At 33.9% G+C, this 18,082-nt stretch overlaps 1 protein-coding gene across 1 annotated transcript; it reads left to right on the top strand.

Moving 5' to 3' along the window:
* Positions 1-4,160: 4,160 nt before the first annotated feature.
* Positions 4,161-15,895, top strand: LOC108744861. Its single transcript, XM_018480818.1, has 3 exons — positions 4,161-4,451; positions 12,863-12,983; positions 13,427-15,895. The coding sequence occupies exons 2-3, from the start codon at positions 12,866-12,868 to the stop codon at positions 15,421-15,423; spliced, it is 2,115 nt and encodes a 704-aa protein (XP_018336320.1). The 5' UTR covers positions 4,161-4,451; positions 12,863-12,865; the 3' UTR covers positions 15,424-15,895.
* The last annotated feature ends 2,187 nt before the right edge of the window (positions 15,896-18,082 follow it).

Below are 18,082 nucleotides of genomic sequence, written 5' to 3'. Positions count from 1 at the left end.
GATCCTTAAGGAAAATGACCCTGTGTCAAACTTTTTGATTCCAAATAGATTTTATTGGATCCTTACGGAAAATGACACTGTGTCAGACTTTTTGATTCCAAATAGATTTTATTGGATCCTTACGGAAAATGACCCTGTGTCAAACTTTTTGATTCCAAATATGACGTTAAGTGCCTGGTCCGAAACTATGACACATCCATATTATGCAAAAGACATAAATACAGTATTGTATGCTTGGACATAATTAATACGTATAATAGGTATCCTTGTACCTTAAAAGTCCTTACGGAAACAACTTTAAAGGACCATATCTCAAAAAGATGGGTTTTACGACTGAGCGCCCTTTGAGAGTTTTGGTTTACACGTTGAGAACTATCAAAATTCAAAATTTCAAAGAGTTTAACAGAGGGCCAATTCTGTAAGGATTTAACGGGGTCCTTTAAAATGTAGTCGAGTTTAATTCCAATAGTTATCAGTTTCTATAAGCGGAGGTTTGTTCACAGTATACGGTGGCCTAGAATAACTAATATACTGTTCACATTACGCGGGGTTTTGTGTACGCGATGTTCACAGTACATTGACGTAATGCGGAGATACAAATTATAATAAAAACGTATTTCTCCCTTGTCTATCTTAGACTAATATCACATGAAACTTCCCTCGTATATTCGTTGGTAGTCGCTCATCTTGAAACTGTACAAGCACGTATGTTAACACTATTATTATCTTAAGCCTTTCCTCAGCAAATATTTAAAAAAGATTGAAAAAAAAAAACACTTACTTAATGGGTGAGACAAGAGCAGCGCAAATTTAGGTGTATTCTGTTAAACAATATGTATGTCAACCTGAGAAAGCTGTCCAATCATCAATTGAGTTAATGTCTGCAAAAGAGTTCTGTCTGTTCTAAGAAATCTCAGCAGCGCGGGTACAATAAATACAATATTTTTTTGTCAGAGCAATATGAACACTAAGCATTTATTTGAAATACATTGAACGAAAATTTATGTTTTTATGAAAAGTAACGTCTTTAATCGTGAACGAGATAATTTACGAGGGTGGATTGATAAGTTTCCGGCCTGACCAAGAAAAACAAGGTTTTTAAAAATTTTTTTTTTTTATTTCTCAACATAATCTCCTCCAAGGCTGATACATTTCTCATAGCGGTGTTCCAGTCTATTAATGCCATCTCTATAGACTGATTCGTCAAGCTCCTCAAAATAACCATTTACAGCTTCGATTACTTCTTCATTGTCCGCAAATCTCTTACCGCCAAGCCATTTTTTGAGATTAGGGAACAGAAAATAGTCACTCGGGGCTAGGTCTGGAGAGTAAGGAGGGTGCGGCATCAATTCAAACTTTAGATCGTTGATTTTAGCCGTCGCAACGATTGACGTGTGCGCTGGTGCGTTATCGTGATGAAACAAGATTTTTTTCTTCGCCAGATGAGGTCGTTTAATTTTCACCTCGTGGCTCAAACGTTGCAATAAGTCTGCGTAGTATTGACCAGTGATAGTATTACCCTTTGCAAGGTAATCAATGTATATAATACCTCTTGCATCCCAAAAAACAGTAGCCATAACCTTGTTCGCCGAAAAAATTGTTTTTGCCTTCTTTGGAGTTGGTTCCCCTGGTCCAATCCACTGTTTAGACTGTTCTTTGGTTTCAGGAGTGTAGTGGTGGACCCACGTTTCGTCAACGGTTACGAATCGACGCAAAAATTCGCTTGGATTACGCTTATACAATGACAAATTTGCGGTAGAAATGTTTTTTCGAATCAATTTTTGGTCGACTGTTAGCAAACGCGGCACCCATCTTGCACAGAGCTTTTCCATATGCAAATGTTGGTGCAAAATATGTTGCACACGTTCATATGACATCTTACAGGTCTCAGCTATCTCACGCACTTTCAATCTGCGGTCTCCCAGCACTATTTGATGAATTTTTTCGATCATATCTGGAGTTGTGACCTCAACGGGGCGTCCTGAGCGAGGCCCATCAGAGGTGCTCACACGACCCTTTTTAAACTCGGAAACCCACTGCTTAACGGTTGAATATGACGGGGAGGATGTCCCCAGTGTTGAGTCCATCTCTTTTTTAATTTCCTTCGGCGTTAACCCCTTCAAATAAAAGTATTTGATGACAGCACGATTTTCCTGCTTTTCCATTTTTACGAAAACCACAGAGGCGTCTTGTTCAGCGTGCTGTCAAACCTACACTAGCAAGGAGATCGGGCTGAAACTATAGCTACAAGCTATCCAAGGATGGTACTATAGAATGTCACCTCAAGGTAGGCCTAGTGGCGTCATCTCTTGGTTAGGCCAGAAACTTATCAATCCACCCTCGTATATATTAGATGGTTCTTCAGGGTAATTTCGGTTTCATTATTTTGTTCAACAGTTACTTATTAAAAATACTATCACATAATGCTGAAATAGCGTGAGAAAGTTTGGAATAATGTAGTGTATTTATATATGGAGAAATGCATATGTTATACCAAATGTGAAACTGTCTTTTAGGAAGTAATTGAAAGCGTAGTTGAATTTTGTTTTGGACTTCTGCTAACGTGATCTAGTTCGAGAAATAAAATAGATTTTATTGGATCCTTACGGAAAATGACTCTGNGATTTCGAAATTTTGTTAAACATTTCACTACTTTTATTGCAAATTTACTAATAAGAATTAACATCTATATAAATAAAAATGGATAGCTAAATGTGTTGCTTAGCGCAAAACTCGAAAGGCTAGACCAATTTAGATAATTGTTTTTAATATTCTTTGAAGCCCGAGGAAGGTTCTTATGAAGAGAAAAATTGCCCAGAAAAACCTAAAATCTTCACTTTTCTTTTCTCATACAAACGATAGAGTCTGCTGTCAAACACTTAACGTCAATCAAAACAAAATAAAGGCGTGTTAAGATTATCTTTGGTATGTCTTCAAGTTGATTAAGAATTAAGCTGTATTTTATTTATTTATGTTTTCTATTCGACTGCGACCGACCAATAACTTTTGACAGGACGAAGTCTGTCGAGGCAGCTACTACTTAAATAAATTGAAAAGATCCTGAAAGCAACTTTTGTTGAATTCAGAAACAGCTTTATTTTATTTTACTTTTGAAGATAATGGATAATAGATTATAATTTATAAATAAATTTTATCTTCAAACATGTCCCCTATGTCAAACTTTTTGATTACAAATAGATTTTATTGGATCCTTACGGAAAATGACCCTGTGTCAAACTTTTTGATTCCAAATAGATTTTATTGGATCCTTACGGAAAATGACCCTATGTCAAACTTTTTGATTCCAAATAGATTTTATTGGATCCAATGATGTAAATTTCATCCCCCTCTAAAGTTCTACAATGGTGTTTGAAGTTATTGAGTTACGAGATTCTATAATTTCACTCTCTTAAAAATNGAATTCAGAAACAGCTTTATTTTATTTTACTTTTGAAGATAATGGATAATAGATTATAATTTATAAATAAATTTTATCTTCAAACATGTGCTGAACTATAAACAATTCATTGACCGTTCAGCTATAAACAATTCGTTGACCAACCAACAAAAATACATCTTAAACTAGGATTTGGCGACAAGAATGAGCAGAAATGAGACAGCTGCAATGAAAATAGCGAAACTTTCAACAGAATTTTAAAATAATTTCTTTAATTCACAATTCTAATTCAATAATAAAATTACGAACAATCAGACATCAATAAGAATTTGTGTACAATACAAAATAGTTCCTAAACAATGGAACATTAAAGCAAATACAGTAGTGCTCTACCATTAAACAGCCAAAGTATAGTGACAAAGTGGCACATAAGAAACAATAAGTAATTGTAGTTCCCAGAGATGATAAAAAATAAAACATATTTTGCAAATAGTAAGTACCTGGTCAGGAAACTTATAAGCGTCTATGTCAGAATGGGTTATATTTGCGTGAATATCGCTTGTTTCCCACAAGAAAACTTCTCAAAATAAAAATAAATAGTTTTCCACGTTTTCGGCACTTGGACGAACAGACGATCAAGTTCACCATTGCTCAGTATTACCGATGATTATCCCCTTACCATCGGAGTGTGCATTGCCTCCTGGCATCATGAATGGATCCAAGAGAAAATAATGAGGATGGTAGGGAGCGAGTCGCTGCTATTCATTGTGATCGGCTATGACCAGTCTGCACATGTCTTTTAAGAGAGAGTCACAATAACAATTAGCGAACCAATTACCACCGTAAGCCCACAACTCGCGCTGTGTCAACTCAAAGTGTACGATAACAACGCATGAACAAACGAACGTGTCCTTTCGAAGGATACTTGATCGTCGCTAAGTTATTTTGGCAAGCAATTCAACCCCCTGTTCATCGGATTGAGTGCGCCATCAATCAACTTGAAGGAAAACACTGACTGACCATCAAGTGTCTTTTTGACAGAGGAATTCACACGGTAAGTACTTTTCTTTCAAAAATTATCGTTGTTCGAGTAAATATATATAAAAAATAATACATTCGAACTTTGACGAAACTCTTTTACGGTTTCTAAAAGCTAACGATAAGTAATGAAACCCTAAAAACAATTGATTTTCATATAAAAATGTTTTTAAAGTTGTGGTTGATTTTTCGACCAATTTTCAAACTCATTATCAAGTATTACAAATGTGTAGATATAATTTGAGCGAGAACATAAAATTGTAACAAAAAATAGAGAAAAAGAGCCCTTCTTTTAATTATCCTTCGTGGAACACACTCAAAGACAAAATTTATTAAACACAGAAAGTTAAAACCATGTGTCACCAAAAGTTTGAGAGTGTTCCAGAATTTCATTCCAGAATTTCATCGTTACTTTTGTACGCTATAAGCGTGTACGTTACAATTATTGGTAAATTATATCAAACAATTAATCCTTTTGAAGGAAACATTGGCTATAAGTCATCACATCGCTGAGGGTAGTTATTTCTGTTATTATTATCTATGTTAATTCTAACAAGAATTAATTAGTTCAAAAATATTTGGGTAAATATAAATTAATATTTTAATATACGTATCAATTACCTTCTCAAAAGAGCTTAGGAGATTAGAGAGAAAGGATAATAGGCATTAGACAGCAATTGATAGCATTTATTGCCTATACATATACCTATTAAATACACTTTATATTAGACTCAAGTAAAATAAAACGCTAGATTTATGGTAAGCGTGTTATAGTGATGTAGCAAAAATAACCTGAAGACATTTATGTAAATAGAAGTACACCTCGACCCCACAGCAAGCTGAGAATTTGCTTTTTTTACTTGTGTCATGTATGCATCTAAATTTGAAATCATAAACTTTATGAACTTCCGCTCGTTAACCATAGAAAGGTACTTCGACGTTTTAAAAACTAAACCATCAAATTTATTTTACAGCTAATCAATTCTGTAAGAGAAAAGCATTGGCGTACTTAAAGGAAACAGCTATCCTTAGATCCCCTAAACGTAGTTTAATCTATACCATAATATCAGAAAGCAAGAGTTTTGAAAACTAGGATCAGTGAGGGACTAGAAGATGTTAAATTTTAATTATCTTGCTATTCCAATTCCACCTGTAAAAAGTGTGTTTAGCAAATCTAAATAATACACAAAACAAGAAGTATGTTTAACATGTTATTGCGATATTAAACAAATAAAGGCGAGGTATCTACTTTTGCGAACAAATTTACTACATCTTCATGTTAATAGCCAACTTAGTTAATGGAAATTAAGGCTACAAGAAATTAAAAAAAAAGGAGGAAGAATTTTTTTATCGTAAAATTATCATTTTAATTATAGGTATTACAGCGGATATCTAAAAATAGGTAAAAATACAACATTAAAATTATTACTCGAATGTATTAGTTTCATAAAAATATAATCATTAGATTATTGACTGATCACGAAAAAAAAAAAAAGCTTTCTTTGTAGGTACTTCTTGTTTCGAGTATTTTCTGTAAAGAATAATAAGAAACAACAACGACAAAGCTCATTTAATTCAACATTCCAAAGCAATAATTGGGCCAAACAAAACAACAACAATTTATTTCAAACTATCATATTCATAAATAAAAGTAGAAAATTTTGCAATAACTACTACTAATTTTCTAGTCATTTTCTAGTCCCTCACCGATCGTAGTTTTTAAAACTCTTGCTTTCTGTAAATATTTCACGTTTTCAGTTTTCGTACTTGTAATAAAGGAAAAACGAAATCCGAAAGTCATATTTTCACGGACAATTCCTGTATAAATCGGAAGGTGACACCAGTCACCCACACATTTTCTCACGCCATCATCAGAGAGTGCCCATGTTACCCGACTTGACCCACGCATGACTTCATTTATTACTGTCACTCTCGTGCGCAAAGCGACTAAGTACATTTATTAACGTTTACGATAATAGCCATTCGGTTTATTAACATTTGTAACCGAGACCGACTGAGTGACAACAGTTTTCTTCGAGCATTAATTTCGTCTTTTTTGCATCGTGAACCGAATTTTCCAAAGTTGCCAATTTACAATTAGTAACATGAATGTATTATGTATCGACTGTATGCAGATGATATAGCAGTATTAGCATCTAGCAATGAGAAGTTAGAGATAGCTTTAAATAAAATGGAAGCGGTATTGACAAAACAGTATTGTATGAAAATATATAATAATTGTAAAACTGGTATGCAAGGGAAAAAAAAGAGCGAATATAAAGATAGGAGACGAAAAATTCGAAGAAGTGGCTGATTTTAGGTATCTGGGAAGTCAGATAAGTCAGGACGGAAGGAGTAGTAAAGATATAAAGCAGAGGATAGCGCAGGGTCGAGTCGCCTTCAATAAAAAGAAGTCACTTCTATGCTCGCGAATGGTTAATTTAGAAATTCGGAAAAGGTTGTTAAAGGTGTATGTTTGGAGCGTGGCGCTGTACAGGTGCGAAACAAGGACGGTGGACGCAGTGGAAAAGGAAAGGTTAGAAGAGTTCGAAATGTGGTATTACTGGCGAATAATGAGGATACCGTGAATAGAGAAGGTTAGAAATGAAGAGGTATTAGAAAGAGTAGAACAGAGGATTTTAAGGAAGTCAATAGCGAGATAGGTTGGTAGGATACCTTCTCATGCATGAAGGTCTAGTCAGAGACATACTAGAGGCAGAAACAGGAGTTAGGAGGGGTAGAGGTAGACCTAGATTATATTACTGTTCGCAAATAAGGATATGGATTGTTCTAGTTTTAGGGAAATTAGCTCAGGATAGCAAGGAGTGGTGATGTTTGTCCAACCAGTCTTAGGACTGACGACCTTATGATTATGATGACTGTATGCCGAGTATCTTATTAATTTTATTTTTATTGGAGTTTTATTCTCAATAGTCGTTTTGAAATTTACACCTCAAAATTATATTCAGCTTTATAAACAAATTAAATTAATTGTAATAGAAGTCCTTTAAGCAATTGTATGGATCCGGATATTTTTTTTAAAACGTCAATTATATTTTTCACCTTTTATAAGAGTCACAATTATTTAAATTTCTTTACTCTGTGCCAATATTAAATTGCAAGGTGAATTCTCCCAGTTGAATTGAATTTATATTTTTTTATGCGAATAATTAATTATTTCCTACCATGACAGATAAAATTACATTCGTAGTATCTCTTTATCTCTACGTATTTTTCAATAATCCTGTAAATATGTTTAATTTTGTCTTCTGATTCCTGTCGACAAAGCCATTCAATTTATCTCTGCCGTGAAAAGCAATGAATGATTTGTAAGTGTCGACAATTAGATAAAAGTACTTGTAATGAAGTGCGTCCGAACATTTCGTATTATCGTGTTGGAAAACCAGTCACCTCATCTGCACTTAGTTCGCGAACAGCCGAAAATTAATGTAAAGTAAGAGTTAAACAAGTGGGCGTATGACTTGTACTTCCTAAAGCGGTAGTTTTGGAACGCCCGACGACAGACGTTCAATTGTAGTTTTTTTGGGTTAGGTCAATACAAAAATTTTCAATTTCAAAACACCTCTATACGAAAAAACGGGACGGCCTAAAAACAATCGACACCTTCAACAGTTATCAGGAAAAACTGAAGTTACTAGTTATTATTTTGTATTTTGTATCGTCAGAGTTGGGCACAAATAAATTTTATTAACGAGACTAGTACAACTCGCCAATGTTTGGACGGATGGTACCCCTGTTGATGGTGCACGGCATGTACCGTAACTTTTTAATGAATATTGACATTCAAACATTCCACCTTATTACAAGATTGATGAATTTCAATTAAAAATTCCGATTAATTAACAGCATACTAGCTATCTTCATCATATGGTTCCTTAGAAACACAAACCTTTGAGTGACCTTAGAAAAGTTTCTATTTTCCAATATGTGCCTAATCCTCAATTTGCTAGTAAACGCATCCCGACATAAAAAGCGAGAAGTATATTTGAAGCCGTTACAGAAACTGTAGTTTCTGTAACGTAGTAGTAAAATATCTCACAAGAGCTTTTAATCAAAAAATCAATCCAAAACCATGTTATTCATTCTAAATCTGCATGACACCATAAAAGTACATTTACACAGTTGAATTTTTTGACATGATGCATCCTTTAAAACAAGACTTCTATCGTATTATTCTTCACCGCTCTAGTATCATTTATCTAATGTATAATGTATAATAAATAATCAAACCAATAGATGATCCTTATATGCAAATGTGTATGCGAATGTATACGAAAATAAATTAAGTTTCAATGCAAGAAATGTCGATTCTTCTTTCAAATCTGTCCTCATATTCGTCGTCATCATTCCAATTATAAGAGAATGAGTTTGGGCAATCGGCTATGTTTTAATGATTAGATGTCCCACCATATGTACTGCTTGAAAAAAAAAAGATTGTCGAAAAGCAAGAATCCTTTTTGGGGCATGTTGGAAATAGAAGGCGATAAATTTTCATAATCCTTATTATTAAACTTTATTACTTACTTTGTGGATATGTAACATGTATCTTTTCATGTTAATGATGCTGTGATTTATTTTGGCCATAATAAGAACCGCTAGATTTATAAACTGTTTTAGTAGAACGTCTGTTACTTGAGCTTTCTTTTTTGTAATATGTGGTAATAATTTCGATGGCTTGTGTGAAACCCAGACTGCGTGGAGCCGTGGTAGAGGAAGAGTCGCCGTTGTCCCATCCGTCAGCTGACCCAAACTTACCATTTACATTAATTAATACCGATAAGTAATTGTTGAACATAATTCATATGCCCATAAAGAATGTATATACTACATGCTTTCTCTAACTGAGAATTAAGTCTGCGCATTTTAACTATTATTCTAAACTTGGAGCTTTTATATCTGAAACTTTATACAATAGAGCACTTAATCTTCACATTCCTTCCTAATACACTTTCAATTCCAGTAAAGTAATAGACGGTTTTTCTTTTCAAATAAATAGACATCTAAAGAAAGCGTTTCTTTTATTGATGTCAAAAGCAACTTTTGTTACTGTAATGGTTTGTTAATTTCATTTGGGTTTAGTGCAACTTGAATTTTTCAGTATAGACATAGTACATGGGGTTTCTGGTACCGGATTTGCAACCAGGATTATTCCGAGATTTTACTCGAGAATTATATTCTTATGGATAATTCGGGTATTCTTAGTTATCTGCTTACTTTGGTCTTGTTTTACAAATTTTATATATATTCTTTTAATTTCAAAATTCAAATGTAAATAATTGACTTCCCTAAACCTTTTTTCAATAAAGGTTTAGCGTAACGAAGCATTATTATTATCAGGAATATTTTCGGGACTGTTTGGTATAGATACCCGAATACTTTTTCGATTCCTGTATTTGGAAACCCTGATATATAGACAGTGAAATAAAGACTATTCCTATCAAATCCAAATTACCAAGTACTTTAACAGCCATCTTGCTTCAATGTAAATAATTGATTTCCCTAAACCTCTTTTCAATAAAAATTTAGCGTAACGAAACATCAATATTTCGATGTCAGGAATATTTTCGGGACTGTTTGGTACAGATACCCGAATACTTTTTCGATTCCAGTATTTGGAAACCCTGATATATATAGTAAAATAAAGACTATTCCTATCAAGTCCAAATTACCAAGTATTTTAACATCCATCTTGCTTCAAAAGTACGATAGAGAGTACCTTTTGGTCCTTTATTTAATACGTCTGTCCAAATTTCAAACTATTACGCACTTATTGCTTGATTTTCAAGAGCATCTTGTAATTTCAATTATAGATTTGGAAGCAATTTTTATCTTTAATGCTAATGGTAGCAGAAGCAGTTCGCACTTTCTATGAACACTATGGTTTGATCATTGCATCCTAACATATCGCCTTGAGAAAAATTGTTGGTTATCTTTCTCCGAATCAGATAAACCATCAGAAAATTAATAAATTCTTCTGTTTTCATGTTTATTAATGAATTAAACAGAAACGATCACGAAAAACATCTGGAACCAGTTATCACCTTAAAATTAGATGTAAGGCAAACTGTTCGACATAAGTTTGTGGCAGGATTCACTTGCTCTTCATGTCAAATAAGCTTTGATTCTTCAGCAATACTTTGATTTAACAATTCTATTACGGAAATTGTAAAATAATTTTGCTATATCGTATAATTAGATTCAATCTCTAATCGTAAATTAACGATGCAACAAGTAAAGGGCCGAATCACGCCTACTTGTCCACACAACCAACAATAACGAAAGACCAGCTGGTTTTTTTTAATGTATAAACTTAATGCATATATACAAAGTGTGCGTTAAAGATACGCATGCATTTATATACATATACAAACAGGTCTTCTCTTTGTGTGTGTTATGTGTAGTAAGTTATTATAAAATGTGGTCTCCGGTGTTCGAAATCTGCGGGAGCGGCGTCCAGCCGTCTGGTTTCTTCCGAGAATTGCCATCGGATTCACACACGCGAGGTTAATGGATGAAGCTTCCGCTATTTAATCTTCGAGCACCGTTTTTTTACACAGGCTTGGCCCCGCGACACATACACGGAAAACAAAACAAATCTTTTTTAACTTGGCATTTCTAATAAATATACGATTTGAATTTCAACTGGGGCGTCGGTCGTTGAAGATTTAGAACGATACACAATTTTGTCACTAATGTACCACTGCAGATCGTGATCAAACTAAAGCACTTGCTCAGTAGTTAGTATTTCGTATGTTGATATTTTCCAAATTTTATTTTCTTGTTAGTTTCCTAATTTAATTTAGAAACGTCCACGATTTTCAGCTCCCTTTTAAACAATTCTAATAATTTCATTTCAAAAATACTAATACAGTTACAACGTTTATTTATTTTTAATAGTGTTTGCTCAGCGGTGTAAATTTTAAGTTGAAAATGCAATTTTGAACCAAAAAAGAAGTTCCATTTGGGATTATTTTGTTGATATTAACGATGCAAATTCCAAATACAAAATTTGTAATGAAATATTCGGGAAAGGGCGCACGACCACTGCATTAAAAAGTAATCTAAAATCATTACACTTCCGCTTCTGCTTCCATTATGACACTTCCGTTACATCACTATATTCTGTAGCAACTACAAAGAAATACCAAGGGCTGAATAGATCAATTATCTGTCTTTGCTCATACAATCCGGCGGCGATCAACGTCTAAATACGTGATAATGCCCAAGTTTATTTTTGATTTTCGTTCTCAGACGCCACTTAGATTGTATTGTTTAAAAATTCAAAGGGTTGCAATATTAGACAGCCACTGAGTACAACATATTATTCAATACTGTAATTCTAAAGCTTTCTTGGTCCATGTGGGTCAGTTTCTATCTCTTTCCTAGGTTGTTTTGTCAAAGTTTATATCCACGTATCCTCAGTGGTGATGTGGAATCAACACTGACATCAGCTAAGGATAGCAAAACGTATATAAATCCATGGACCGCAGCAAAACAGCCCGGAAAAGAAATCGGAACCGATGTTTTTCAATTCCTTGATCATTCCGAAATCATCTACGTGGCCAACATTTCTGTTGACCTTTACAATCATCTTATTTTTAGAAATCATGTGATTGAAACGTTTTTTAGCAAAAAATTGTAAGAAGATTAAAGTGAATCTTCAAACTCTTACTTTCATTCGCGTTGAATTATAAGACAATTGAAAATACTGGTTATACTTGCAAGTTGTGAGTACTCTGCACCACAACGGACTTGCATTTCAAAAAAATAAGTTAAATCACGTATTGTATGACGCCACAAGTTCGCGTCTGGAAAAGTTCACGTCAATTACATCAAATGGGAATCCACACCTACTTTCTACTTTCAACTGTGCATATTTAAATTGTCATTAAGGTTCGAATTTTGTACGTGTTTCGAATGGCTACGGGAAAAATTAGTCGCTACCTTTTACGTTGGGGACACACCACATATTGTACGACCTTTGAAATAACTGTTCTACGTCTATGCATATATGAAATAGGAAATAGGAACAGAAGAAAGCACAAAAAAGACAACAAACTAAAGTGACTTTTAGAGAGGGTGTCTATTATCTGAAGATAAGAAAAATTAAACTACTGTTTCATTAATTACGTATACCTACTACCGGATAATTCCTCCATCCTACAATAGACTCTTTAAACTTGTTTGAAACCTATCAAACCTAATAAAAATATAGTTATCTTCAGTATCGTTAGATCTTTGTCTTTATCATATTCCCAAAATTGTACATTTAGACACAGAAAGCTTTCCAACGAATTTTTCACGATACTTTTGTTTCATCATGTAAGAGTCTCTGTTATACAAATTTAATACTTTAGACTTCTATAAAAATAATAACATTGACGATAGTACTTAATTGTTTTTTAGAACATGAGAAACCGGAACAGGAGGTGGTTAGTGGCGTGGATTTTAGTCCTGCCATGTCTGGTTGCTGATGCCACCGATTCCGGAAAGGAAATCAAATCTGTTGAACTGAAAGAGGAAAATGGTAAGATAGATAAGTGCACTATTCCAAGTAGAGTTCGTACGGCGTGCTGCCGATGAAATGTAGAAAGAATTCTAGATTAATTGTCGTTATTCAAGTAATGTCCGAAGCTTGAATGGGTCAGTGTGTCATGTCTTAGATTGACGTCGTATTCACTTTTATGTCCTTATTGTTTACTGGTCTTCGTCGTGGTAAAACCACTATCATACGTGCTCTCCGTTTTACTCGTCGTTGAAGAAAAAAAAATTTCAAACTTTCCGCAATTCGTACTTTCAATTCATAACAAACATAACAAAATACGATTTACGAATTTAATGAAAAAACAGGAACTAATATAAGGAAATCATAACATCAACAACTTATATTGTTTGACATTTCTTTATTGAACATTTCGGCGTCCGTTTATAAATTACTGAATGGTTTTTAACAATAGATTTTGTTGACAGATCACAAAAACGTCAAAGAAGGTAGAGGAATATTTGCCCCTAGAATGGATTATGAACAATGGACACCATTGGGTATGGGGGATCCCTTGAAACACGACCCAACATATGATTATGTGCCTCCTGTGCTAGATCGCGTGCGGTACTGGATAGATCCCGAATCTCGACAACCAGACCATTCAATTCCAGAAGAACCAAAAAAAACTGAAATACTTCTTCTAGGGGTCACCTCAAAAAAACCTAGTACCGGAACATCAACGTCAGCTGACTATAATTCCCATTATAGTGACTTCAGAAGTGATGACAGATACATAGCAAACTCCAGAAAAGATTCTTACGATCCTTTTTTAAAAATGGTCGAAGGTCCCAAATTCAATATCCCAAACAACTTTCAAAAAATATCGAAGCCTCATTACAGCATGTCTTCCTATTATCCATCTTCGCAATATAGTCCGAATAAATATAAAATGGAACAAAGAATGCCTTACACTATGTTGGTACCTCCTCCACTGCAAGCACAAGAAAATTCAAGACCCTACCAAAAGGACAATAGTATGATACCCTCGAGTGGCAACGCAGAAAACAAAAGTACATCTTCGCCAGTACAAAAGACAAATGAAAAATCTGTCGTAACGGTGGAAAAGGCTAACATTAGATATCAGTCTAGTACTTATGCAGATGAAAATGAATTTACAAATAACCAAAACCAGTTTGGTTCTTTTCCATCAGCCAGCAGTCAGATTGTTTATAAAACTTCCAAACCCAATTTGAATTCGTCTACACTAGATTTCGTAATGAGGCCGTCAGGAGGTTTAATTACTGTTACCGATTCCTTAGAAAACTCTAGAAATAATTCCGGTAAAATTTTAACTGGATTTTCTCAAAACTCATTCATTTTGACAAACGAAGATTCATCAAAGATTCCAGAAATTATGATTAAAGGGCAAGTAACGGACGCCGATTTGGGCTTAGCAAACACCTACGTGAATATAGGAAAAGCTGAAGCACAAATGCATCCCCCTTCAGGGATATCTGGTATCGCTATTGAACCCCCAAAAATGTCAGTTGCTCAACCCCCAATTATTATGAACGTTCTTCCTCATTCTAATCCAATGTCCGTAACAGCACCTCACTTACAAAATTCAATGAGAAAACCTGTGGAAATAGTTAACAAACCACGACCGGTTACTCTCCAAATTCTTCAGACAATGCAAACCATGCAACCCCCACCTCCACCTTCAATAATGAAACCGGAAGTACACTTGCCAGTAATGATGTCTCCATCTTCCTCCGACTATCCACGAGGACCAGACATGGATATGATGTCCTCAAATCCTCGGAAGAAACCCTTAATAAATACCGTTCACAGTATTCTTCAAAGTGAACAAATAGTTGAAGAAATCAACACAGTTAAACCTCCTGCTGCTTCAACGTTTCTGCCAACAACTGTACAGACTTCATCAGCCGCTACCACCCAACCCCCAGTAACTACTACTGAAGAAAACATCTCAATGACAACTGATCCATTATTCAAACATTACAAACAACCAACTGAACCTGTTCGAGGTCCTTTCTATCTCATCATCCAGGGTCACTCTAAGGTTAAAACGTATGGCCCAAACAAACAATTTCATGGAATTACCGTTCAAGAAACGAACGAGATCCCTACAAACGATGACAAAGACAGTTATCATGTGAAGCATTTGCATAATAATCATTTTACAAAAAAAGATAATCATATCGATGATGCTAATTCACGGGGAGCTCGATCAGGAAATTTGCAAACTTTGTCTCATGTAATAGTGACAGGTCTCGGATCGTTGAATCTTGAAGAATTCCCAAGTAACCGAAGAAAAGACGACGATATTCAAGAAACTGAATTGGGCGTACGATACGACGTTTCGTCCCAAGAGGATACAACAAGTGAAAGGTACCACAAAGGAATAGTGGAGGCTGGAGATATATCGAGGAAGCTCAAAGACACAATCGTTCATCTGTGATTTGATTTTACAACAACTGAATCGAAACATTTCGGCTTACTTAATTTATACAAATTTTTGAACTGAATAATCAATCGACGAATAGTAGGGCTGAAAAACTTAAACATAATTAGCATGTACTACAATAGGATGCAGAAACACACTGAAAGAAACGTTATTTTTTTATGGACTGCGTTTCCTAGTTCCTGTTGTTCAATTAAATAAAATAGAAAAAGAAACACAATTTAGGATAATTAAGTAAATTAAACTTAAAATATACATATCACACCTCGTGGTAATTTATTTAGTTCTTGTCTTATCGATTAATAAAAAGAAGTGGCCATATCAGAATTACGTACTTTTAATTATTACTATTAACTCATTAGTTAACACACGACGCACACATATTTCATTTCTAAAACAAAAAGTAAGTATTTTACACAGGGTGTTTATAATAATTGCTCAAAAACAATAAATTGCTCATATAAAAACGTAGGACGTAATTAGTTATCCAATAATGTAATTAATTAAGTAAACCTATAGTTAAAAATTGACGATTATATTCTTGAGATTATTTTATATTTATTATATTTTACTCTAGCATAAAACTAGGTATTTAACATTAAAAAAACAATAAATAAAAAATATGTTTTTTATTGAAAAGGTGTTTCATGTATTATTCGTTATTAGTATTGTTGAGTAAGATCAGATTTGCGAACAAAAAAGGAGAAATGCATTAGAGACATATGAAAGCTTAATCCTTATTGCATGATTTTATAAACAGGAATATAATCAATACTTTGACAGAAGCTTATTGTTTTTTAACGACTTGCTTTTGCAGTGGAAATATTATTTAATTAGCTTAAAATGCAAAATTGATTTTATACTTTCTTACGAACGGCAACAACAGTTTCTACGTTTTCATCGCATATTTGCAATATAAACTGAATATACTTTAGTATTAATTAACGCAGAATTCCAGTTTCTAATAATTCTAAAAAGGTTTCAAAGAAACTTGACGTCAACTTCAAATTCCCAGAATGAATTTCTAGTGTAAAACATGGCATACTTGGGTGACGTGACGTTACCTTTTTAGTACAAACTGTCACAGTTCAACATACCAGTCATTGATTCTCCTTATTAAGAATAAAAGTTAATTTCTTTCCAGCGGCGCCGATAACAAGAAAAATTGCAACCGCCTTTTAACTCTACCACTCCGTCCGCCATTTCATATCACATTATAGAGACACCCGACCCGCCCTTATTACTATTTCTGACACATTCTCAGTTTTAATATTCAAATTACAATAAACCGATTAAGTACAGTCTAACTATATATATAAAAAAGAAAAATGAAAATGAATACACACAAAACGATTAACTTTTTAAACTTTTTTCGAAAAGATGATAATATCAAAAATAAATCTGTAGTTTATTAGCATTTTACCTCTCGACTTAAACCGATCGTTTTTGTGAATTATTAGGAAGAAACATTAAGGTTTATCCCACGTCAACTAAAATATTTTCTTCATATCAAAAAAACACGAAGCGTAGGTACCATCCTATTAAGGTGAATCCGATTGTGAAGCGAGCCCTGAGTCTTGGTTTTGGCTCAACCGGTGAAGTCCCTACCAAAATTTGCCAAGTGATTCAAAAAAGGTTAAAAGGATGTAGATAAAAATAACATAGTTTACAAACGTCAAAATATATCTGATTTTGCATTTCATTTATGCCTCTAATTACGTAATAGATATTCTAATAAATTATTTATTAGCATAATATTTATAAATAATGGCTAATCCTTTAATACGTTAATAATATGTGCATTTACACATAATGAAAGACAGTATTCAGCTATTTTTTTTAATTTACTCCTTTTTATTGATAAATCAGTTTTCCATCATTTACTAATTTTTCCTTTACTGTTTGCAATTTCAACGAACAACATAAATATACTCATATACGTATAAGTAAGTAATTAGTTTTCTCGACGTCATAGTAGACTTGAGAATAAGACTCAGGAAATAATTATTTTAATTATCTTTAAAGGTAAAGCTGCCTTAAAATACTGTTATTCTATAAGATTGCTTCCACAGACAGGCTATAATTTTGTAAAGATTGTTGCATTAAAGAAAGATACCAGGATAGTCCGACCTAAATTCCGCGAGAAAAATTATATTATGCTGATCACCATCTTCTTCGCGGACCGCCTTATAATCCCGTTTAGCGTGAAATTTACTGATAACGCTGATTAAAAATTAAACCTATAACCTTTCACGAAATAAATTTTCTTCGTATTAATATCTTTAAATCATACCTACATCGTATATTCATAACCGTTAATATTATTAAATAATAACCACGTACGTATTTATACGAGGGTGGATTGATAAGTTTCCGGCCTAACCAAGAGATGACGCCACTAGGCCTACCTTGAGGTGACATTCTATAGTACCATCCTTGGATAGCTTGTAGCTATAGTTTCAGCCNTCACCATTCTACTCCATAGGCGGATTCTTGAGCGTTCACAAAGTGGTTCCGCTAACAATAGAATAGAGAAATGTATGAATGTGAAATCATTAAATAGATAGATAAATCAATAAAATATCATTTGAATGTTAGATTATCTGTATGGCGGTTGTGTCGACATTTCTATTCATCGGTATTAAGGGAAAAATGG

This window comes from Agrilus planipennis, unplaced genomic scaffold, assembly GCF_000699045.2.
Source record: "Agrilus planipennis isolate EAB-ADULT unplaced genomic scaffold, Apla_2.0 scaffold35, whole genome shotgun sequence".
Taxonomy (NCBI): domain Eukaryota; kingdom Metazoa; phylum Arthropoda; class Insecta; order Coleoptera; family Buprestidae; genus Agrilus; species Agrilus planipennis.
Note: the sequence above shows the minus strand (reverse complement) of the source record. Positions and strands in the feature narration are given on the sequence as shown.

What these genes read in the sequence shown, in the direction of transcription:
- LOC108744861 (XM_018480818.1), top strand. Translation starts at nt 12,866, where the DNA reads ATGAGAAACCGGAACAGGAGGTGGTTAGTGGCGTGGATTTTAGTCCTG. An exon ending in TGAACTGAAAGAGGAAAATG is followed by an intron (nt 12,984 to 13,426) that starts GTAAGATAGATA and finishes TTTTGTTGACAG; the next exon opens with ATCACAAAAACGTCAAAGAA.